Source organism: Chelonia mydas, chromosome 2 (genome assembly GCF_015237465.2).
Source record: "Chelonia mydas isolate rCheMyd1 chromosome 2, rCheMyd1.pri.v2, whole genome shotgun sequence".
NCBI lineage: Eukaryota > Metazoa > Chordata > Testudines > Cheloniidae > Chelonia > Chelonia mydas.
This window is the reverse complement of record NC_057850.1, coordinates 225,965,947-225,989,404: the sequence shown is the minus strand read 5'-3', so window position 1 is coordinate 225,989,404 and position 23,458 is coordinate 225,965,947. Positions and strand designations below refer to the sequence as shown.

At 40.8% G+C, this 23,458-nt stretch overlaps 2 protein-coding genes and 1 long non-coding RNA gene across 7 annotated transcripts in view; 1 reads left to right on the top strand and 2 right to left on the bottom strand.

The window, feature by feature from the left end:
• Positions 1-586: 586 nt before the first annotated feature.
• Positions 587-12,064, bottom strand: LOC102936272 (polycomb complex protein BMI-1). Of its 3 annotated transcripts, none has more exons than XM_007058471.4 (10): positions 11,128-12,064; positions 6,025-6,158; positions 5,580-5,676; positions 4,790-4,845; positions 4,640-4,690; positions 4,262-4,370; positions 4,130-4,175; positions 3,443-3,541; positions 2,829-2,909; positions 587-2,743 (listed from the first exon to the last, which is right to left on the bottom strand). In XM_007058471.4, exons 2-10 carry the CDS (start codon positions 6,134-6,136, stop codon positions 2,414-2,416), a joined length of 981 nt encoding a protein of 326 aa, XP_007058533.1. In that variant the 5' UTR covers positions 6,137-6,158; positions 11,128-12,064; the 3' UTR covers positions 587-2,413. The 3 variants fall into 3 exon arrangements, with proteins under 3 accessions (XP_007058533.1, XP_043397252.1, XP_037746768.1); XM_043541317.1 differs by lacking the exon at positions 11,128-12,064 and adding an exon at positions 6,673-6,784; XM_037890840.2 differs by lacking the exon at positions 2,829-2,909 and having other exon boundaries at positions 11,128-11,687.
• Positions 12,065-14,017: 1,953 nt separating this feature from the next.
• COMMD3 (COMM domain containing 3) lies at positions 14,018-18,495 on the bottom strand. Of its 2 annotated transcripts, XM_007058507.4 has the most exons (8): positions 18,311-18,488; positions 16,534-16,645; positions 16,371-16,434; positions 16,251-16,285; positions 15,847-15,907; positions 15,703-15,759; positions 15,548-15,607; positions 14,018-14,464 (listed from the first exon to the last, which is right to left on the bottom strand). In XM_007058507.4, exons 1-8 carry the CDS (start codon positions 18,447-18,449, stop codon positions 14,405-14,407), a joined length of 588 nt encoding a protein of 195 aa, XP_007058569.2. In that variant the 5' UTR covers positions 18,450-18,488; the 3' UTR covers positions 14,018-14,404. The 2 variants fall into 2 exon arrangements, 1 of the variants encoding a protein (XP_007058569.2); XR_005224056.2 differs by having other exon boundaries at positions 15,703-15,902; positions 18,311-18,495.
• Positions 18,441-23,458, top strand: part of LOC122464748 — a 24,918-nt gene continuing 19,900 nt past the window's right edge. Inside the window, exons 1-2 of one of the 2 annotated variants that reach the window (XR_006289068.1) lie at positions 18,441-18,699; positions 21,302-21,401. This is a non-coding gene — a long non-coding RNA (uncharacterized LOC122464748). Of the gene's footprint in view, positions 20,292-21,301; positions 21,402-23,458 lie in introns of both variants that reach the window. The other variant, XR_006289069.1, reaches the window with a different exon arrangement.

The window sequence follows — 23,458 nt, the reverse complement described above, 5'->3', positions numbered from 1 at the left end:
GGAAAGGTTGTATATACCAATATTAACTCAGTTTTTATTGCAACATTTGTCATTATTGAACTGGTTCCAAAATAAAGAAGCTTAGTTTGATTTATGTGCAATCCAGTGTTTTGGGTTCAATGTCGGCCTTTGTTGTGCATTAAGTCATATTTTATATAGGATAGGAAACCAGGCCAAGACAATTCTCTGTGCGATTGAACTCTCTTTACTTTTAAAAAATATTTTGTTCCATTGAAGTTTTAAAAAAAGTAATACAGAGCTGGAGAGACACAATCTCTACTCCCCCTCGCCCCACCATTCCTAAAGTGTGAGTAGGACGGATATGAAGCAAAATAAATCTCCTTTGTCAGCATTTGAGAATTAACCACTTAGTCCCAAGAAGTACTCAGGTGAAATAAAGAACACTGCTTGTTCACTATGCATGCATCTGAAATAAATCAGCACTGTTTAGACAATTGTGTTATTTTCACTCTATGGTGACCTGTTCTATTTACCGAAACCTGTCATACACGCACAGAGTATTTCAGTAACAGCACTCTATTTGTCCTTCGATATCACATGATTAACAAAGCTCATTTGCTATTTCTTCAATGAAGTATCCCTTTTATTTGTTTATTTCTTTGATCAACTATAAATGAAAGATATTCCTGTATATAAAACTGAACGCTTTAACAGCTCAAATGGAACTGTACATGTTTACTACAGGAAAAAATATCAAATCTCGTTTAACAAGACATTATACATCAATAATCCCAGTGGAGGATTTGCAGTCACCTGATCTATAAAAACAAGCAGGACAAGTAACAGCAATTTATATGCAAAAGTAATGATTTAATGACTATAAGCAAGACAAAGCAATAGAATTGTGCTTCTGTTGCAGACTGGAGACAATGAAATGTTTAACTACAATTTTCCCGTACAAACATGAAACAATATCCATATAGAATAAACACCCTCACAAATGTATAAATGATGGGTGATGAACACACACGAAGTTCGACCAAAGCAAAGCACAAACTGAAAAGTGTTCCGGGCTATTCATATTTTAAGTTGAAAGTGTTCCTTCTAGTTCAAAAATAATACCTTTGGAAGCCTCTGATAAAATGCTCCTATTGGCAGAACATTAAAGAGGAGGCGTTCTCCACAGTTTATTGGAAATATTAAAGTACCTGTTAAATGTTAATGAAGTTAGTACTGTACCATATACATATATATATTAAAACAAATTTAGATAAAATGCCTTCATCCAGCAACTTGCTGGTTCCTTAAAATTTATACCACATATTTTATGGCTTCTATAATGATTTCATGTGCTTTTAAAAAACACAATCTCATCACACCAAATAATAAAACTAACCAAACAGGTAAACCACTTCCATGTTCCTTAATTTTTCTTCACTGCACCATTTAAACTATTAGTATCGTTGGGTAAAAGTAAAAATATATCACTTGAAACAAGATAAAGCCCATAAAATCCTATTAAGATTGCCAATTGCTTTCAGGTTAACAGAGATTTGTGGTAGCTCTCAAATGAAGCTTTCACACACACACAAAGTGTTCTCTGCAATATCAGCAAAATTCAAACAGGTGGCATCTGCAAGGGTCGAACCAGTTTGGAAATTTAACAACCGTATCATGAGTGCATGAAACACAATATTTTCTTTATAGTATTTATAAATATATCATACAATACTGTTTCCTGTTATGTCATATACCAATATGGCATTGTACAACAAGCATAATGCCATCTGATTCTTATAAAAGCGAATCATTTAAACAAAGTCAGTAAATAAAACGGTAATACCCGCTTTTAGGCATACAAACTGTAAAACTGAAGTTTACTTTCATTTTGATCGGTTCTGCGCAGCAACAGAAAAGTAAGGATGCAACATAAGAATCAAAATGGCTAATACGCAAGAAATAGTTATTCACAGTGACATGGCTACATATATGCATTATTCTATGCATATTCTTTCCGTTTTGTTGAATTTCAAGATGAAAAAGCAGTTGCTTTCTACAGGTTCACAAAACAGCATAATAACAATAACAATTGAAGAGAATGTAATGTAGGAGTTAGTCTGGATTAACAAACTACATCCCAAGGTTTAGATCCACTTCCGGAGGTTCCCACGACTAAATGATGGGGACAGCAATCACTCCAACTCTTTCCTAACACATCATGGTACGCGTCTGTTTGCTTCCCAGTCCCTTGAAAATAATTCTTTACAGAACAATCTTTCGTTGTGATGAACGTCCATATAAACAGTCACCTAGTCCATCTTTCATAGCCAAGTTCGGTGTCACTACAAAAGAAAGCGATTTGGACGATAGTCACACGTATTAGCATCTATAAAGCTGTAATGGCATGAAGAGATCTATATAAATCAGGGGTTTCGGCAGTCTCATTGAGGTGTCAGCCCGATGAAGTTGCTGAAGAGCCATTTATTGATGTTTTCCGCGCTCTGTTGGTAAAGGAGGGTTGGTGGTTACTGGTGGGGCTGCTGCTGGTTCCATTCATAGTACTAGAGATATGAGGAAACTGAGGATGGGGAGACTGCACTGGCGTGCTGGGGCTGGGCAAACAAGAAGAGGTAGAGGGGATGCCTCCTGCTGGGCTGCTTGCCTTGTCACTCCCAGAGTCACTCTCTAATTCTCCGCTATTATTTAAGCCTTCTCTCTGGTGGCTGATCTTCATTCTTTTGCAAGTCGGTCGAACTCGATACTTCAGAGGAAGAGGTCCATTCTGCAAAACAAAGAGAAGGCACTATAAGCACACTCTCTGCACCAGGAAAGATTACAGCGTGAGAAGAGGAACGGCAGGTATTTACCCTTCTCCAAGTGTAAATATAGGCAATATCCATTAGTGTATAGTAGTCCTTCAAAGGTTCCTCTTCATACATCACATCGATCTATTTTTAAGACATTAACCCTTCAGTTAATAAGTATCAGAATAGAATAACTTAAAGCAGAATATATTTTTCTTCCAGGGAAAAGTGGTCTTAAAGCAATAGTATCAAAGGGACTTCAAAACCTTTTACTCCAAAACTGCATGGCAGAGGAGAACTTTTGATACATACTATTTATCTGGCATATATGAAAAGAGTATTTCATTTTTTAAAAAAACTTATGCAGAATAATGTCCTCGGTATTTAGAGGGCAGAAATAAAATTGAAAGAATTACAGCATAAACACAAATGCTTCTGTGGGATTTTAAAGTATTTCCTTACTCCTAAAAAATATTACATTATACATTTGAAATATGGCTAGTTCTTCTTATTTTTTGGTTCTGAGTTAAACAGCTAATCAGAAATCCACTTTAAAATAAAACAAACAAACAAACAACAATACAGCTAACCAGCTCTGGAAGGTTTAGAATAAAAGAACTGTTCAACATAAATAAGTAAGTAAGTAAATAAATAAATAAATAAAAATATCCAGGTACCTGAAAGGTATTAGGTATGTCCATTTTACTTCGGAGAAACTTCCTTAGATGCATCACTGTCATTGCTGCTGGGCATCGTAAATATCTTTTGTCATTCACCTAACAGTATAATTGGAAAAAGTCAGTCCATGTACTGAGACCAAACAGCAAATTTAGGATGACACAGTATAATTGAATAAAAGCACACAAACTTTATAAAATGACCAATTACATTTTTAAGATTTCTATTGAGAATTCCTCATGAAGAAAATTGGAAATAGGCACTAAATACTAAAAAAAAAAAAAAAAAAAATTTGCAGAGCAAAATCAAATACTATATAAGTAATTGTATATGTAAGGGTGCTAAAACAAATGAAACATCTCTACTAATGATATTTTTAAAGTGATTATATTTTAAAAATTCAAATTGTCTTTCTTCTAATAAATGGCATTTAAAAAATAAAAGTAAACTACTTCAGTTTCCATTTAAAAAGTATTAACACATCTTCTATTTTGTCTACCAAAGTAATTTCTTTCTAACTATAGCTGTAAGAGGTTGCAAACCTCTGTTTAATATCTTTTTAATGGGGTTTGTTTCGTCTGGCAGATAGATATAATTATTTATTTAGCTCACCCACCAAACTGTCCAAAAATTAATTATTATTTTTCTGTCTAGGCTTTTGTCTCGAGTAAAGCTAGATTATTTACCTCATCCTTTGATTTCTCTCTCTCTTTATTTCCTTTCCGTTCCAATCTGGGGAAAACAATGAAACAATTACAACAAATAATAGATAGAGCTGTTAATATTGATAAACTTAAAATATTTCCCATAGAACTTGCCTATTCTGGTCAAAGAATTCAATGGATAAGCTTATTATCTCGTCATCTGTTATAATTCTTTTGTCTTCGTCTGCAACTTCTCCCCTGTCTTCATTAGAGCCATTGGCAGCTGCAGGGAAATTTCCACAACAGTTTATATTTTTAAATTAAAATCGGACAGAACGGCAATTCTCAGTAATAGGGGAAAACCTCAATACTAAGATAATCTATTAGTATTTAAGTAGCCATTATTATATCTTTAATCAAAAAGCTGAATCTAGGGTGTCTTAAATGTATTTATGGTTAAATAATTTGTAAATGAAAGAGGAAATATTAAGATGTTTTAGCTTAAGTATAAGGTCAAGTTTACTAAAGGTTTAATAAACTAGAAAGTTTTACCATCAGCTGATGGATGAGCTGCATAAAAATCTCTTCTTCTTTTCATTTCATCTGGATGGAAAAGCATATATGTTTCACTTAATTTACTCTGTACTATAGGTAAAAAAGCAGCATATTAGTTATGTATTGTTGTTTGATTTAACTACTTACTTTTGAAAAGGCCTGGTACTAGTTTGTACACAATATCTTGGAGAGTTTTATCTGACCTAAAAAACAACAACCCCAAGATACAAATAAGCAAATGCAGCAATACTTGAATAAAAGTTACAACTCTTCATTTACAATCAATTCCGTGGCAATGAGGGATCGTCTACAAAAATAAAATGCTCAGCTATATTAAAATTAACCCACAAGACTTCACAAACAAATTGACGTTATTAAATAAATGTTAACTCTTTTGCAATTTATCCGACTGAAAATATTTTCAGTCCACTAGCAATCTGTCTTGTAGTGTTCACTCAGTCTAAATGAAGGCCTTTAAAAACGCGTAACCACCAACCAAAATGAGGAGATAAATATCACAAAGGAGCAATGAAGGATAATGCTAAAGAATGAGGATTTTTTTTAAAAGTGTAACTTTTTCTTTTAAGTTTCATAAATATTTCTGATGTTTCTGAAGAGCAGTTAAGAGGTTGCACTTCAGGATGTCTGTGTGAAATGGAACATGGAGATACAAAATATGGGATTGTGATAAATAAGGAGAGGGAAAAGGACATTGTTCAACCGGTTAGTGTATTCCAAAAAATACAAAAACTTTCTGTCTCGCATCCAGTCAAGTCTTCGATTTCAATCCGTGACAAGACTCCAAAGACAGAACATAGGCAAACGTTAGCATGTAAATTGACAACTCCTCTCAGATTTAAATTGTAGATGAAGAGAGAACATCAAAATATTCACCGCTAGACCCCTTTTATAAAGTAAAATTACACTTTTCTCCTACCTTATATTCAAAAGCGGTCTGGTTTTGTGAACTTGGACATCACATATAGGACAATATTTGCTTGTCTCCAAGTAACGTACGATACACGTCTTACAGACTATAAGTAAAAACACGTAAGGCTTTTAGTAATAGTATTAGGCAATACTCAAATATGGACAGAGGTGCGATTTTTACACTATGCAAGCTAATAAATGGTCCACTGTTAGAAATGCGCTGCTTAAGCAAAACAAGTTCTCTAATTAGCCCCAATTAACGTGAAACTGAGACGCTATATACACACACGAAGCTAACAAAGACTAAGGGTTTTGTCAAATGAAATGTGAACAAATTATCTTTCGCACAAATCTGCATATTGGATGTTCTAGCTAATAGCTCCGTTTTTCCGGTGGCACGGGAAAGGTGCGAAGCAGCACAGGGACAATGCGAAGAGCCTTACTGTACTTACAGGAGTGTAGACACTCGATGATGGTTGTTGCATCAATGAAGTACCCGCCACAGAGCACACACATGAGATGGGGGTTTAGCTCGGTTATTTTGATTCTGGTTGTTCGGTGCATTTTTGCTTAAGAAAAGGCGGCTCTGAAAGACACACACAGAGGACCATTGACTAGGGGACGAGCTCAGTGTCCCAGGGACAGAGATCCCGCGTTTCCCCACCCACGCTGAAGTTGCATCCCCAAAACGCAGGGAAATATGGAAGGAGGCTGAACGGGGAGAAGTGGCCAGACAGGGAATTGCGGGCGGGCGCGATGCCCGGGTGACACAGCCCAGGGAAATGTCCCGGGGCCAGAGGTGCCTGCAGCCCCGCGTTGTTGAGGACCGGGGTCCAAGCCCTCTGCCAGCTCCGGGAGGGCGAGCCGGCTGCACAGCACCTACCCGCTCCCCCGCGGGTGCGGCGGTCACTCGCTGGCCCAGATTCCCCTCGGCGCGGCTGGGGCTCGCAGCCCGGGGTGCGGAGGGAGCCGGGTCCCCCCTCCGTGGGGCGGGCCGGGCACGGGGCTGCCGGGGAGTCACACAAAGGGGAACCGGCGCCTCCCGCCGCGCCCGCCCTGGCATTTCCGGAGAGCAGGGGGTGGGGATGGGGGACACGCACCTCGGAGCTGCTCCGGCCGGCCCCCGGAGCTGCCCGCTGCCCACCCGGCCGGGGCTGGGGTCCGGGCGGCGGCCGCTCCCCCCTCGCGCCGCGCTCGGTGCAGGCTCGGGACTGCTCAGCTATCCGAGGGGGTTGCTATAGCAACTTACACTTACACTTGGCATCCTGCCACCGCTGGGAACACACGAGAGCCAGGCGGGGGGGAGCGGGGGAGAGGATGCGGGCCGGGGGAAGCCGGGCCGGGGAGGGGGCGCGGCCCGGGCAGGCTGCGGGTGTCTGCGAAGCGGCGCCGGGCAGAGCCTGGGCCTGGAGGAACCTAGGCTGGGGCTGGGGTGCAGCTGGGGGAAGCGGCTCTGGGGAGGCTGGGGGAGGTGGTGTCCGGCGCGGAGGGGGCTGGTGGGGCCGGGCTCAGCAGAGCGGCCGCAAGATCCCGCAGGGTGCAAAGGGAGCGGAGCCGGATTTGGGAGGGAAGGATGGGGGTGGGGATTGGGGCTGAAAGCGGAGCTGGTGGTGGGAGGGGTCTCCGGCGGCCAGAGAGCTGCGCCGAGCCGGTGTTGGGGTCTTAGACTAGTGGAGGCAAATGCAAGAGGCTCCTCCCGAGTCTCGGCCATTTCGGATCCTCTCAGGGGCCTCTATCCACGTCGACTTGGTGCAAGGAGCTCGTCTGAGATCGTTCCTCTTCCCCTCCCTCTCCCAGCCCAGGCGAACCGCGTTCCCAGGCAGATCCCCCGAGCTCGCCAGCTGTAGACTTCGCCCCAGATCCCTGCGATCGCATTACCGAGATGTTTATTTAACTGGGTCTCGTTTTAACGCTTTTTGGGGTCTAAAACGAAATTCTCCCGCGGATCGGACAGGAACGGCGCAAAGTTTTGCTAAGGTGAAAAGAGATTTGCAATAAGGGGATGAGGTGTCCGTTTGGGAGGAAGCCGGTGTGCAAATCTCAGAGTGTGTGAACCAGTCACCTTTTGAGCAATAAAAGCTACTTTAAACAGTGAGGGAATGACAATATGCAAAGGACCACGTGACCAGACCATTCCTAAAGCTAAATCAACACCTTGTCAACGCTGGGCAGCGACATGAGTGAAAAACAAATGTCATGTTCCCAGCCCGCAGCCTACTAACCCCCATCGGCTGCAACGGCACGAACAAAAATCATACATAGGAAAGAATAAGAGGGAAAAGAGGAAACTCCAAGGAGAAAAAAACAACAACCGCCAGCTGCGCCGATTGTACAGTAAATGATTTGCTATCAACCAGAACCTGAGCAGTGTGACATAACAATGCTGCTCAATGCATGCCAGTCACCTCCCCATTCCAATGCTCCCACTCCACGGACCAAGTTTCTGGATCTCACCCCCTCCTGGGACACAGTCTAGAAGCTACCCTCGACTGAAATATCTGAATTTCTGAAACTCACTGTTTGACAGTGCTTGAGATTCTCTCCAGATCCTCGCAAGCTTCGATACCGGGCAGTGAAACCCAGCGATAGGAACCAGGGTCCGAAACGCTGTGAGCGTCAGCCAATCTGGCCAGGTGAGGGGTACAACATTTCTGAGAAAGCGTCCACAGCGCCCACGAGCGACCTGAGCAAGACAACTTCCCTTGCTGCTGCATGAGACTCGCTGAATGAGCTGGGTACAGTAGACAAACTCTCCAGTATGAAATGACTGCGAGCAATGGGCAAAGGGCTCGGGGGAGGTGATATCCCCAAGGCTGAGCGTGGCACAGAGCAGGGAGTCAAGACACAAATGTCACTGTATTCTGATTTCAGAGATCGCCTCAACGGTCTCCAACCTGCCACTCTTTTTTATTGATATGGACAGCATGTTTTTGTACGAGAGGATAAATGCAAGGCGGCTTCACTTCAGTCTCTGAAGTATATTACTGCAATGCTATTGACATGGGGTTTCTTACATTGCTCAAATATGAATAGGCTGCTTTCACTGATCTATGTCTTATTTGTTAAACCCAACACCGTGCAAATCATACACATCTATATTGCAAAATAAACCGTGGCAGAGGTCACATATGACAGTTAGTTTAGAATTCTTCCCAAGCCCTGATATATCAGGGCAGTCCTTCAAAACACATATTTTATTTCACACAAGCGTAGCCTCTTCCTAAATGGAGAATTTAATTCAACCGTGAACCTTGTTTAGTCGTAGCATCCCCTACAGGGTATTATTTATTGCCTAAAGTTAGCTCTTTTTCTGCTAATCGCATACTATGAGCTGTCTTTGAAATCTGTGATCTCATGCAGCAAACTGAATCAAACACCCAAATACTCACTACAAGCCACCTGGTACACATACACTGCTGTAGATGTGTTTGTCCATTATACATACACACATATTTTACTACAGCAAAACCTGACCATCATATTTTGGTTAGAGGAAAATCCTTTCAGGTTTTTCTACTGGTATTAACGTTAAGAATCCCCGAGACTCACCACAGCCAACACAAACTGTCCCTTAACATGAATATATGTATAGTTACACACACAACCAAAAAAACCCCCAACTAAATGTAACAATACATGATGGTAAAACTTGCTAGCGGTAAACAGTGACAGCCAACTGACTGTTCAGAGGCCTTTCAAGGGTTATGTCAAACTGAAGAAAAACAGAAGCACGTTCTTGTGGTTATAATCAGATAGACTATGAAAAAAATCCGAGTGCAATAAACTTTCTAATTCGGTTTTCCAGGTGTATAACAAACGTATACCTAAAACTTCATTCTGACGGTTTTGCCTACTTTGCACCTATATCCACTCGAAGAACTGGCTGTTCAGTAATAACAAGCCTGTCATCTAAAGCCTTATTATCTTTAGGAATAAGAGCCACTTTTACTATGAATACTATTCTTGTCCCTTCACTAAAGAATGTCCACATATGTTTTAAAGGAATTGTAAGGATAGTATTTCCCCAAAGAACGTCTTGGCACAGCATAAAGAAAGAACTGAAGAATGGCAAGAGGGTAAAAATCCCTCAGCCCTTAAAATCAGGTTCATAAATTTAACTAGTTGAAGTACCCAATCAGTCTACCTAAATAAACTAACGTGAATTTGTAGGTATCGCCATGATCTGGCATAGATCAATAGTTTGCATCTCTGGTAAATTGCAACAAAAGTCTGTCTTAGTTTACGGGATGTATTGTAAATAGCCCCTCTAAGCAATTTTACTGGATTACATTTCCAGAATCGCTCTAGTCTTTAAGAGCCCTATAAAATAAAGTAACACTGGCTACTATAAACTATGCAGAAAACTACTGAATGCTATACTTGGCGTTGGGTATATATGTCTACATTTCCCTAAACTTTGTGGAGAGCAGGGTATGACGCTTAGTTTCTAGATTCTGGAAATTTTTTTTCCTTTTATATAAATTTATTTTTTCTGCTTCTCCTTTCCGGTTTACTTCCTAATATTAACAGTAAATAGCTAGGAAAGCTCCAAGTTGTGTATTGTCAAGGCCACACACAATTACATAAACATATACAATCAACTTTCTAGTGCCACCCATAAACAGCACGAGGAGTAAATCCAAGGCACTTTAAAGACTTTACCAAGAAATTCATGTTAATTTACCCTTCCCGGGCTTAGAATGAAAATACCAGTTAAAGAAAAGAAAGTATTCAAAAATACCACTATGTCCTGCAGTTACTCCATCTTCGCTATGGTAAATCTGCACACCCACTTTTCAAGTATCACAGTCAAAGTGATTGCTTCACCAAAAGTTATTTTTCAACTTTGGTCTCCCCTCTCCCCCCCTCAACAGGTACAAGCCCAGAAACTTTAGCATTTTAAGCACAAATGCAAACGGAGGCATTGGAAACAACTGGGAACCGCCATCTTACAAGCCATCAAATTTCACAGAAGTGTTTGTCCAACTTAAGTTAATAAAATTTTCTTTCCGGTCCCCCCCGGTCTAACAACCCCCCCAGCGGGATCACTACCCCCCAGTGACCCTATCTCTATAAAATGGGTGCAGTATCTCACATTTTAACCCCCCCCAAGCATATTTCTTTCGGAGAGGACTGAAATCACTTGACCTAGGCAGCTCCAGATTTCATGAACCGTCCCCGTTTAATCAAAATCTGCCTTTAAACAAAGGGCGCTGAGGCCGGGCTGGAAACAGGGACGGAAAATATAAATATTCTCTTAGGGGGCCATGTGCACAGAAACGTTTTAGGGGGCAGCTGGGGAAAGAAAGGAACTAAAATTTGCAAATGTGGGTGCGTAACGAAAGTGAGTGCACAGGCTGCTGCTGCTTCTGCTGTGTGAGTCTGTGTGTGTGTGTGTGTGTGTGTGGTTGGAGCAGCCTGTCAGCGCTTTTCGCATACGGAGAGCTTGGGGGACACCTAGGCTCCCCTTTGCAGCCCCCAAACCGGCCTAAACCCGCCGCCAAGCCCCCGCCGCCCCCCGTCCTTGGCAAGGAGACACCTCGCTTTATACATACCCGGAAAAAGGAGCCGGTGGGTGATGATCGGAGCGGCCAAAAAAGACAATGAAAGTTAAAAGTCGTTCAGCAGAAAATGAATGTGAGCCAAGCGGCCATCTTGAAATGAACTGCAGACGCTGTCAATTGCAATAAGCTTATTGCTGCTGCTGCTGCTGCTCTCAGCTCATGTTAGTTACAAAACAACCGGGTTTTCTCCTCTCCTCCACCGACCCTTCTCACTCCCTCTGTCTCTCGCTCTCTCTCTGAGTCTGGTTTTTGGGTGGCTGAGGAGCTGGGAGTTTAAAATCTTTCTAATCCGGATGGGTTCTGTCTCCACCAGCCCATTGTCTCCCCCTCGGCCCCCTGCTCTGCCTCTTGGTCTCCTTTTTATTATTATTATTTCATAGTTGTTGGTGGGGAAACAGGGACGGGAGGGCGGAGGAGGGAAAAAATGCAACGCTGAAGGCACACAGTGGAAACTGACACCGTCCCCAAAATGGCTCAGAGTTCGCCCGCCCCGCCAGCATCACGTGGGGCTCCTCATTCCTTAAGGGTGGCCTGGGAATTAGTGTCGGTGTAGTCGGAGCCCGTCAGCCTCCCCATGACCCAATCCCACAACTCAGCCGCCTCCTCCCCCTCCTCGCACATCGCCCCCTCCCCCTTCCACTCCACACACACTCTGCCTGTTCCTCCTCCTCCCCCTACCCTGCACACACACAGACCCTGCCTATTCCTCCTTTTCCCCGCTGCACACACGCTGCCCCGGCCCCCTCCGGCCCCCCTCGACACACATTCCCCACTTCTCCGCACTCCACGCTTTGCCTTTTCCTCCTCTCCCTCCACACCCCTTCGATCCCTATTCTTCTCCCACACTGGCTGCAAACACTGCGAGCACCGCTACCCCTCCTTCCATTCACACACGCTACCAGCTCTGCACACACGGTCCATCCCTCCTCTCGACACACACCGCCTCCGTCCTCTCCCTCTCCCCACATCTACACACACCGGCTGCCTCCTCCTCTGCCCACCTTTCGTGCCCCATCTCTGCACGGCTATGGGCTGTACACACCCAGAGCTGCCCCTTCCCCACGCTCTGCCCACCCCTACACACACACCCTTCTATCCCACGCGGGCTCTCCCCACTACTCCGCACACTCACACGGTGCCCATTCTTCCCCCCTGCACTCCACGCATCTCCTCCGGTCCTTGCCCCCACTCTGGGCGACGGCCCGGCATTCTCCCCACTGAGCACACGCATCCCCCTCATCCCTCGACACATAGCCCTTGCCCCCCTCGGTGCACACAGACAATTTCCTGCCCCCACTCTACACATCGTGCTCCTGACCCTCTTCCATCTGCAAACAGTCCCACGGCTGCCTTTCCACGCTGCTGTCCACGCACCGCCTGCGTCCTGCTTCCTCCACATCCACATGCCACCATCAGCCTCCTCTCCCCTATTCCACCTTCCTTCCCCTCTACACGCCGCACACCTCCCCCTCCTCGCCCCTCTGCACACACGCTCTACCCCTTCCAGACGCACATTCCACCCTGCCCCCCCACACCCCCTCCCCGGGCCCGCCTTTCCCCCAAATTCTTCCCCCTTCCTCGCTCTCTTCTACACATCCGCGTTCCCCGTTTTCATCCATACCCTTGTTCCCCCTGCATCCTCCACCCCCAGCATACCCATCCTGCTCCTCACTGAATCCTCCACACGCCCTGACACCTCCTGCCCCCCCATCTCCCGCCACATGCACCCTGTCCCCAGTGCGTACTGCGCGCACGCCTGGCTCTCTCCTACCTCCCCGAGGATATTCCATTTCCCCTCTCCCACCCCGACTGCCTCGGCCCCTCCTGTGGCTCCCCCAGGCACGGCGCTGCTTGCTGGGGCTGTGCCCATCTCCCGTTCCCCCGCTGGACACAGCCCCTGTGTGGACGGGAGCCCCATTCGTGCTAGACACTGTCCACCACAGCGTAAACCTGCCCAGGCTAAAGCTCCGCTCTCCGCCCATACTGGGGGCTTGCTCGCCAGAGGGGCTGCGATAGAGGAACTCCCCCCACCCCCCGGGTCCCAGTAGGAAGGGCTCATACCAGGGAGTATTGACCGACGGAGGAGGGGAGCGGGGAAGGCCAGTCCCATCTTAACCGCCCCTCCTGTGACGTCCTAGGATCGCTGCAGAGCAATAAACCCCCCTGCGTGGCTTCGGAGCTTTAGTGAAGGAGTGGCAGCGATGTATCCAACAGCAGCAGTCTTCACCTGAGCTCCTCAGCGTTTTGCCCGAGTCAGGACTGCAGGAGCCAGACCCGCTTTTGCGTTTAAACAGGTGCTTATTCTCTTCAGCAAGTCGGTCACCCGCGCCCCCGCTCGCCTGTTGATTAAAGCCAGCGGCTGCGAGGCAGAGGACCAGTGGGAGAAGAGTTGTGTAACAACACTGATTTCATACACAGGGTATAATTTCTGGAGGGACAAGCTTCCAGATAATGCGGTGGAAGGTGTGTCTGTGAAGAGGTTGTGGAGACAACGCAGGTCCCATTTCAGTTCCATCTCTACATCCACACTGAAATGACAGAGGATGGACTTCTCAGCAAGAGCAGACCTTGACCCATTGCCTGCCTCGGTAGATTGGTGCTTGCTCTGCGTTTTTAAATGAGCAAATCCGGGGCAAGATCAACGAATGGCAGTTTTGCCTCCTACTGTAAAGTTTGAGTGAATTTTAATCTCACAGAAGGTGCAACATCACTTGGGAGTGAAAGGATACAGCAATGGGCGGCCAACAGCATTACACTCTAACCAATGATAGCGATAGACGCTTAACAGTATCGCACTGAACTAGTTTTTGCCTTTTGAACGATAATACTGTTCCTCCAAGGAAACGTCATTTTAAACGGAGCTTGTTTTCATCCACAAAAATAGAGAGAAGAAATTAATCCATTTTATTATAATGTGTGGAAAAAAATCAGAAAAATAATATTTCAGAAGAAAGCACAAAGTAAAATAAAGTGAATATTTTAAAGACAAATCAATTATCTAGCACTCTGACATAAGAATAGTTGTGATAAGAAAACAGGACTTTAACAAAACATACATTTGACTGCACAGAAAGAGTAGTTACACTTCCTAGAATAGGGACTTTCTCAGATTCAATAGCTGATACATAAGCAATAAGGTTTAAGTGTGTGACGACATGATAGTTTTAGAAAGAAGAAAATTGATTCGTCATGTTCCCTACGAAGAAACTGTTAGGAGTCAGTGCACTTTTCTTCCTCTTGAACCCGGTGGATTGTCAATTTCCTTCGATCACATCTGAGATGCTCTTTCTAGGCTTTTTGCTGCATCTTTTAGTTTTCCAACTAAATCCTAAAAGATGGAGTACTTAATTTTAGAAGATATTTTGCAACAAACTGGCTATTAATAGAGACAAATACATATTAATTTTTAGATTCTCAAAATGGGAAGAGCAACACTTGCCTCAGAGGACTTTTATATTTGATACAAATTATTTAAATGTCAATTAAAGTAATAACTTTTAGGATGCTTCAATGCTTAAAGTGTTCCACATATATTTGCAAAAAATAGCCTTTCACATGGATCTTTTACTAAAATATTAAAGTGCATTTTTAACATGAAGATTGTACCAGCAGTGTATTCCCAGTTAACATTAAAAGATACTTATCACAATAGCCATAAGCAAATTTCAAATATTTTGAAAATATTTAATGTCAACTTTTATGCCAACACAATCCTGCAGTCAAAGCATGTCAAATTTAATTCACTCAGCAAAACCTAAACCTAACCAAAATATATCTTTGCAGGTAAAACAAAGTTTCTGGGAAACATTTCACTTGAGTTTAAAATGTGTAATTGGAATATCTTTGCATCCCCCTATCCCCCAGTCTTTCAGTTTTTCCCTAATATTTTTCAGTATAACAGCCCTCCAACTACTTAATTACATGCTTAATAGCTAAGCAGAGATCAATGTATATTTCAATTCATTACTTCCTCTTTAGGTGCAATTAGTACCGATTAAAAAACTCTTCAGTTCATACACTTTAATCAATCATGCAGTGGTTATCCAAATACCATACCGTTTTCTCCTTTATATTTGCTCTGTATCACAGGAGATCAAAGTTGTAGAAAAATTTATGGATTTCCTTTCAGATTAGCATTACATTTATAAGAAATGTTTTCCATTCGTTTCTAAAGCCATACCAACAAAAGAATAATTCCCATGTAAATAACTTCGTGTAGCTGGCAGTGGCAGCTTCACATCAGAAGTACAGATACAATAAAATATTGCATTTAATATGTTTTTACAAAAGGCATTCGTCCCAACCCCATATATTTTTTGAACTGTTTACAATCTTTGCAGTTGATTGACACCCAATCAAAATTCACAGCGTTGGAGTCAAATACAGAAACAGTGATGAGGAAATAAAATACCTGTAATTGTTCCATAGTGCAACTAAAACTAACGTCAGGGTGTGATCTTGAGTCGCTGTTCTGAAGGAAAAGAATAACATCTGTTTAATTAAAATGTGTCCTGAGCCTGGAGTTGCCTTTTATCTACTTATGCTGGGAAAAGTGATATACAGTACCTCCACATTTAAGGTCACCAAATAGGCAGGTCGATAAGTTTTATGAAGTTGGTTGGTCTAAAGTGATAACAAAACACACACAAAAATCAGACATTACCACAGAGAAGGAAATCAAATCAAAGTTTCCTAATGTGGTAAGATTACCTTGATTTGATATTCCAGGCGCCAAGAAACATCGGTTATGTGCAGAGGACATCTGCCTATACTGAAAGATACAATGGTTATGTGTACCCTACCCTAAAAGTAAAGGTCAGTTTTTCAAGGCTTTTGGTCAACAAACGCTAACAAGTTTTTACGATTTTCTCAAATGACTGTTCAAAAGTTCACAAACTTTATTTAAAGAAGAGAGTGTTAAATGGGCAAAGGAAAAGTTAATATTTTGTTTAAATTTGTGTTCAAAGGTATTAAATACAATTGAACGGTTTTTGTTACTTTAATAATTTAAATAGCTCATTATAATTCCCCCCATAATATATTTGAGTTTTTTGTTTGCTTGTTTAAATAATATCTATAACTGAAAAATGACTTCTGCTGGCAGAATAACCTACCTTCCCAATATGATTTCCAACGTATCTTTGTTTTTCTGAAAAAAGGAAAACATGTATTTGCCAACTTCTACTGAATGAATAATTATAAAAGGGAAATATAGTTTAAAATTGGCTTAAAACCTGATATTCGGTGCAAAATTGTTCTATTCTCTCTCTATCAAATTTACAGTCTTCTAGATATGTGCTAGAGAGAGAAAAACAGAAGTGTATTAGTCTTTGAATAGAAATTAGCAGTATAATTTAAAGTAACAGCCACCAGAAAAATAGGGTAGCTTCAAAATACCTTATAGTAGATTTGTCGGCTTTGTGTTTTCCAGCCTCCAGTATATAAGTTGCAGCTGCTGCATGGCAATGTTTTAATACTGTTGGGTCAATATGTTTCAAGACTGGGTGATCTAAAATAAATGAATTACTGATGATATACTTGTTCCTGAAGCCTGAAAACAACTTAAAAGGGCGTGTCTTCCTTTTTAAAATGAACTGTTCTAAGACGTAACAAAGTAAAATGCTTCATAATTTAGAGGGTGGTAGGAAACTAAATGTGTAGGCAATTTTTTAACCAAATACAGCACAAAAGACAGGTATTTTCATATTGTGATAATAATTGCTAATACGTTAGTCTCAGTAATAAGTGGGTACATGCATCTCCCCTCAACCCATTAAAAATCTTACGTATCATAGGGAAACCCTTAACTTCCCATCACCCACCCGCAAGCATTTCTCAGAGCCTTATCACCAGAGACATGGAATTAGAATCTGACCTCGATTACATCGGTGTGAATTACTCCGGATTTACACCGGTATAACCGAGATCAGAATCCGGATCATAAAATTTTAAAGAACATAAATACAAAGGTTTCACAGATTTTCTGAGTATATTAGCTCTTTTTCTCCTAATCTCCCCTTCCATCCACCCCTCACCCCCATTTTATTCAGTTCATTTATGGAATTAAATTCAATGATCCAATTAAGAATAATGTAAATGATAAACTAAGGGCACGGATTTGCTGGGATTGCCATAGGAAGAAACATCCCACAGGGAAAACAAAACCAAATAAACCAAACAAAACTTTTGTTCCTGACCCAGGAGGACGCACGGACACAAATAGGTGGATGCCTTCCTTTTAATTGCTATATAAGTCACACAATTAAACACTCAAGTACTCGCGTTTAGTGTAAATACTCCTCCAAATAACATTTTACGTCGGAACTGTCTGCAGATTAAATTTCACCAAAAGACCGATTAACCCCTCCCCCAAGTCAACTAGAATTTTGTTCAACAATTACACTTTTAGCTACAATCACCCCCAAAGTGATTTCCATTTTCAAATAAACATTTTGGACTATATTGCAGTCACAAGCTGAATAATTAAAACAAACCCTGTTGTTCCACCCTACTGCTGTGCCAAGCTGCATGTCAAATGTCAACACACGATTACTTTGCATGTGCAATGACCGACGAGGCAACAGATTTGTATGACCCAAACTGCACTGAAAATAAATGGAGCTGGGAATTAAAAATACATACCAGGGACATCGACTAACGACTGGGACAGCAGATGCCAAAACCAAACTGGACCCACTGCCACATACAAATTTGAGCCATGCCATCTTCATTTTAACCTCTCCCATTGGCAAATATACCTGGCTTAACCTCTCTATAGAGCTGTTTCGAATAACCAGCCAGGACAAGAAGTGATAGTTACCCAGCTGTCCAAAACATCCACGCTCCTTTCATTTAACTGGAGCTTGCAATCTCTTTTAGGCCACGAGCGAGAAATGCAGTTATTTCTGCAATGAAATAACAAAACATGGGGGAAGAACACTACGTGGGCAAGCGATTACATTGGCGTTTGTCTTGCTTGGTGCAGGTGGCATCGTATGCGTTACAGTGCAGGGATCTAAGGGTCTGGCTCTAGCTACAATTAGCTACAAACACAAGTCACAATAATGTAGCAGAAGATAAAAACAGATCCATTTTCCTGTCTCTCTCCAGCTCCCAGAAAGACACTGCAGGGCTCCTTTCCTCTCCTGGCATTTACTCGAGAAGCAGCGCTTACCTAGAGCTACCTGGTCCGCCTGGGCGTTGAGCAGGCTCTGGAAAGCCGTCTGGAGCAGAACCGTGTAGGCGCTAGGAGAAAAGCAGCCAGAATCGGCTAGGATCTGCAAGCCGCTCTGCACATACTCCGACAGCTCCATTGTGAGCGCTGTGACCTTCGACACACAGCCCACGTGACACCGAGGCTCAGCTGATCTCGCCGCTCCGGAGGAGCTAGAGCTGCGGCGGCGGCGGCTGCCTGTTCCAGCCCAGCCCCAGAAAGCGAGAGGAGCTGCTGCTGGAAGCTGGGCACCCTTTCTGCCGAGCTAGACACCACACATAAGTGCTTTTGTATTTAGCCCCCCCCCCTCCCTTCAGCTTTTCAATGTCCTCTGTGTCTCCTTTACCAGGGTAGGAGCAAAGCCATTTTCTAACTAAAAATAATAAAAATCTAATGGACATCCAATAATTTTATACACTTTTGGTGTTAACCCCCATCCCCCTTTTTTGCGGTGTAAATACCACCACTGATTTATTTGTAGGGAACAGCAAAGGAAATTCCACGCACACACTGTAAACTGACTTTACCCTGGCTCTGAACTTTAAATAACTTTCCAGCCCCAGGGAATACATTTTTTCTCCTCTTTTCTGCTATATATCTTACTATGGTTTACATTATCATTTGTGAAATGAATTATATGTTATTTACATCAATGTGCAGCTTCCAGATCTTTGTATGTCTCTCTTTCTTCTGGAATTGCACAAATAAATTGTTGAATAACTCTACTAGTATCTTGTAGATGGACACTATGGAGAGAGGGCATTCAAATTGTCCATAATAATAATTATTATTGTTATTATTATTTATTAATGTATTATTATATACTATTTTTAAAGCTGAAATAGTAGATGTATATTTTGACCTGATACTTTCTCAAGTGCTGTGGAAATCTGAATCTGTTTGATTTAGTATTTGTTCTTCCATTATGCAATACAGGCCCTGATCTTGCAAGCACTTATTCACATGCTTAACTTTACATACTGTTAGTCCCAAAAGTATTTGTAGGATTGGGGCCTTAATGTTTCTTTTGTACATACAGACATTTTGTAATATGTATACCTATAAAATGAAAAAAACTGATATCCGTGTAATGTTATGGTTGAGAGTTTACATACACAAAAATCAGAGAACTTTAGACCTAGACCCCCAAGGTTTTCCATTTAAATCTGTGGAGGTTAGGAGACTAAATAGTTTGTGGATTTAAGCCTTAGTGCTATGATTTCCACAGCAAATATAACTCAGCTCTTTTTCATATACATAGAATTTTCTATTAATATATATGGCAATATATTTATGCTTTAAATATATGAACTATGTAATATTGCTGCGGGAACATTAACCATGACTTTTGTGAGTAATTTGTGTGTTTAAAATCCCATCTGTAACATTCTATTAATGTACTTTTTGTATGTCTTTACAAAAAATACAAAACCAGAGTTTTTGTGCATTTACTTGAGTTAGATCCAAATTATGATACATCAACACAAATACACTGTTTGCTTGAACATGTAATTATTAAAATAAACATGAGTGATTGTATTTCAGCGAGCATATTCAGATATATGCATACAGTTTGTGTTTATCTGGATTATTGCACTGTGGGCTCAGCCCTGCTCCTATTTGAAGTCAGTGGCAAATCTTCCAACGACTTCATTGTGTGAAGGATTTGGCGCTTGAAACAGTAAGGAAATGATGTATTGCAGCACAATTATTTTAACTCATTAATACTTTTATTTCTTAATATTTTTTCCAATTTACTAAAGCATAACTTTTCACATTAAATTGGTTTAGAGTAATATGAGTGTGAAAAAAGTGCAGCCTAAAAATTTCATAAACATGATAAACATTATCTGAAACTTACTGGATGGAATTTTACCAAGGTTTCCCAGGAAGACCCAGTATTTGGGTTAGTGAACTACCAGGAGAAATGTCAACCAAAATGGTAAATTTTGCTAAATTATAAGCAACCAAAATAAGGTCTTAAAAGCAAAATGCTCCTGTAACTACAACTATATTATCCCTATAGCAACAATATAATATGCATTCTCACATATAGAAAACACTGGTGTAGGTAGATGCCACCTGATAAATAGTATTATTTTGATTGATGACCCTGTAAGTGTTGAAGTAATATATTCCTAAGATACAAGGTGTTGACATAGTATGTTATATAAGCACTTTATATTTTGTTAACTTGTTATTTAAATGCTGTGTTTTAAGATTAACCGTCTATATTAAGTAATAAGGCCCTTTGATGGCATGTATTTTGAGTCAGCTAAGGAACAAATCAGGTGATTGACTCTCATCTGACATCCTCAGTGTAAAAGGCCTTATCATTATAATATATGAATTCTGTTGTATAAAAATAAAATGACAATCCTTGAATAAAAAATAAAACAATTTGAAACGTTTTTAGACATGATACTTGCCCTGCATACCTGAATGTTCTTAGCCATTCCATGTGTAATCTAGCACTCCTTACTCAAGCAAAACTCCCACTAAAGTCAAGGAGAATTTTTCTTAAAGGGACACCATCAATTTAAAATCTAGGTAATTTTAAAATATGATTTAAAAGTATACACCTGCTCCTGAGTGTCCCTGTCTATTTTTGTGATTTTAAAATCACGTTTTCCTATTTTGAAAAAGATTTATGTCTCCTCTGTTGCTATGTTAAAGATCTACACAAATGACAGGGGAAACAGTGAAACTGTCTGTCTATACACATTGTGCTGCCGAATGCATAAAGTAAAAAAAATAAAAAGAAAGAAAAATATTTTTCTCTAATTTCTTTCAGCTTTACTCATCCTAGCTGTTATTTGTAAGAATAACAAGTAAAATATACCTATATTTAATATTAAATATTATAATTAAAATCAACACAATTATTACATAAATTGAGACTTCAGTTTTGCTCATCTTCTGAAGTATGTTGCTATCACTTTTTGTTTGCAGGTTGATGACAGGGCTTTCAGCAGATTGGACTTCTGCTTGGAAGCAGCAGTGAAAAGACAGTTTTCATTGGGAGTTATGAGAACCATTTATAGTTATCAAGGTAATTAAAGAATAGCATATTATCTTTTAAAAATTTCATATTGGTATCTATCTGTCTGTCTAGTGATGGCTGGATAGATAGATACCTAAAGGGCCTGATCCTGCAGTTGAAGCCAATCAGAGTTTTTCCTGAGTACGAATTGCAGGATTAGGTTTTATAGGTTTAGAATTACTGTAGTTTTCCTTTCAAAAAGACAGTCCCTTTGTGTAGGCTTAATTAAATTCTTTAATGTTACTCTAACATACATGTTTATGTTTCTTAATTTAAAAAAGAAAGATAAATGGGCTAAGAGTCTGTATATGACTGTTCACATTAGCACAGCCTATAATGTAAATGGGTAAGAAGAACAGCATTTAGTTCCGATTTTCCTTGGAAAATCTTGGGCTATGGGCTGTCTTGTCAAGCTATTGTATAAACAGAGTTTGTGTACTTAGGGCCCAGTCACCTTCCTAATTAGGGGTGGGGGAAGCACCCAGTGACTGCAGGATCAGGCACTTAAAATATAATGTACTGTATACATACCATACTAGGCTTCAGGATAATGCATTCATACTATTGGAAAATAAAAATTAGAAATCTGCTCTGCATTTTGAAGCAATATTTCTGTTTTGACACATTGGCTGCAAAGTGAAAGTCACCGGTGTTATGATCTTTGAAGCCTAGGCAGACAGGGATCTTGGTCAGTTTCCTTTTGCAATAGTGAAAGACCACAGAAGGAAGGGGAGAGAAAAGAAGGCTATCTGTGCAGCTGTGTCATATAATAATAGTATATAGTGACTGTTTTACACACATATGAAAGAGACTATATAAAATGGAGGAGAGAGGAGATAACATAAAATGGAGGATAGGTCAGAAATATGAACATAGAGTTACAGAGGAAAAGAGATCACCGGTATAAAATAAAGGATAACTACTGAAAGAAAGATTTTGAAATACACATAAATAGCACAAAAGCCTATTACAGAAATTCATAACTAGAGTTTTCTAGTTTTCTTCTCTAGAGTTTTCTTTACATTTACGACATTTTGAAAACTAAATTATAATTAACAATGTATTTCCTTAAGTGCCTGAAATTCATGAAAAGATTATACATTAGTTTAGCTTATCTTCATTGCAAAAATCATATTTTTAATTTAATCCGCCCCAATATCTCAGTCTTTTGTCTTTTCAGATAGGAGGCCAAATTGATTCACAAATTTGTCAGGTTAATGCAAGTGCTGTTTTGTTGCTCTTGCATAATGTGTGTGTGTGTGTGTATATATATATATACTAAAAAATCTATTGATTGTATTTTCCAAAAGAAAACTGACCTGAATATTAAAAACAGTACAAAGTAAATACATTAAGATTAAAACAATAATTAATGAGTCATACTAACTGCCACAACCCATTGTCTGTTTTTTTCAGCTGTAAAGAATTCATTAAAACTAACATTGCAATAATATTCAAAATTGAATGATAAATCATTTAGCATGCCTAGAATAGTTATTCATGAATTGTACGAAGTTGGACCAAAATAATAGGTTCTAGGTTTGCATCTTGTCTTCTACGTAGTCTTTTCCAGTGGAAAAGAAGATATGATAACCTAGGAAGATATCCTGCCATCGATATTATGCAAAACCGTTACTGACATCAGTGAGAGTTTCATCCACAGATTGAGTGAATGGAATTTTGCCAGGGTAAGGAGTAAAGGATAGTGCCCACTGATTATGTAACACTGAGTGTATTCAGCATGTACAAATAATTCTGATTTCAAAATACAGTTTAGGATCCTGCCTTTTTCTTTTAGGTATGTACTGAGTTTTCCTTTTATAAAGCATATTTTATTGGAAAAAATACTTGAAACAGATTATAAGAGAAAAAGAAAAATGATAAGGAATAAGTAATGGTAACAATGAAACATAACTTTCATTTGGTGCATATCTAAAGAGAAATCCATGACAAATATAGGCCCTGTTTGCTTTCTTAGATCAATCACTGTTGTAATAACGATGATTGCAATGATAGACTAAAAGAACATACACAGCAAAATGGCCCAGGAACATTTCTCCCATCTT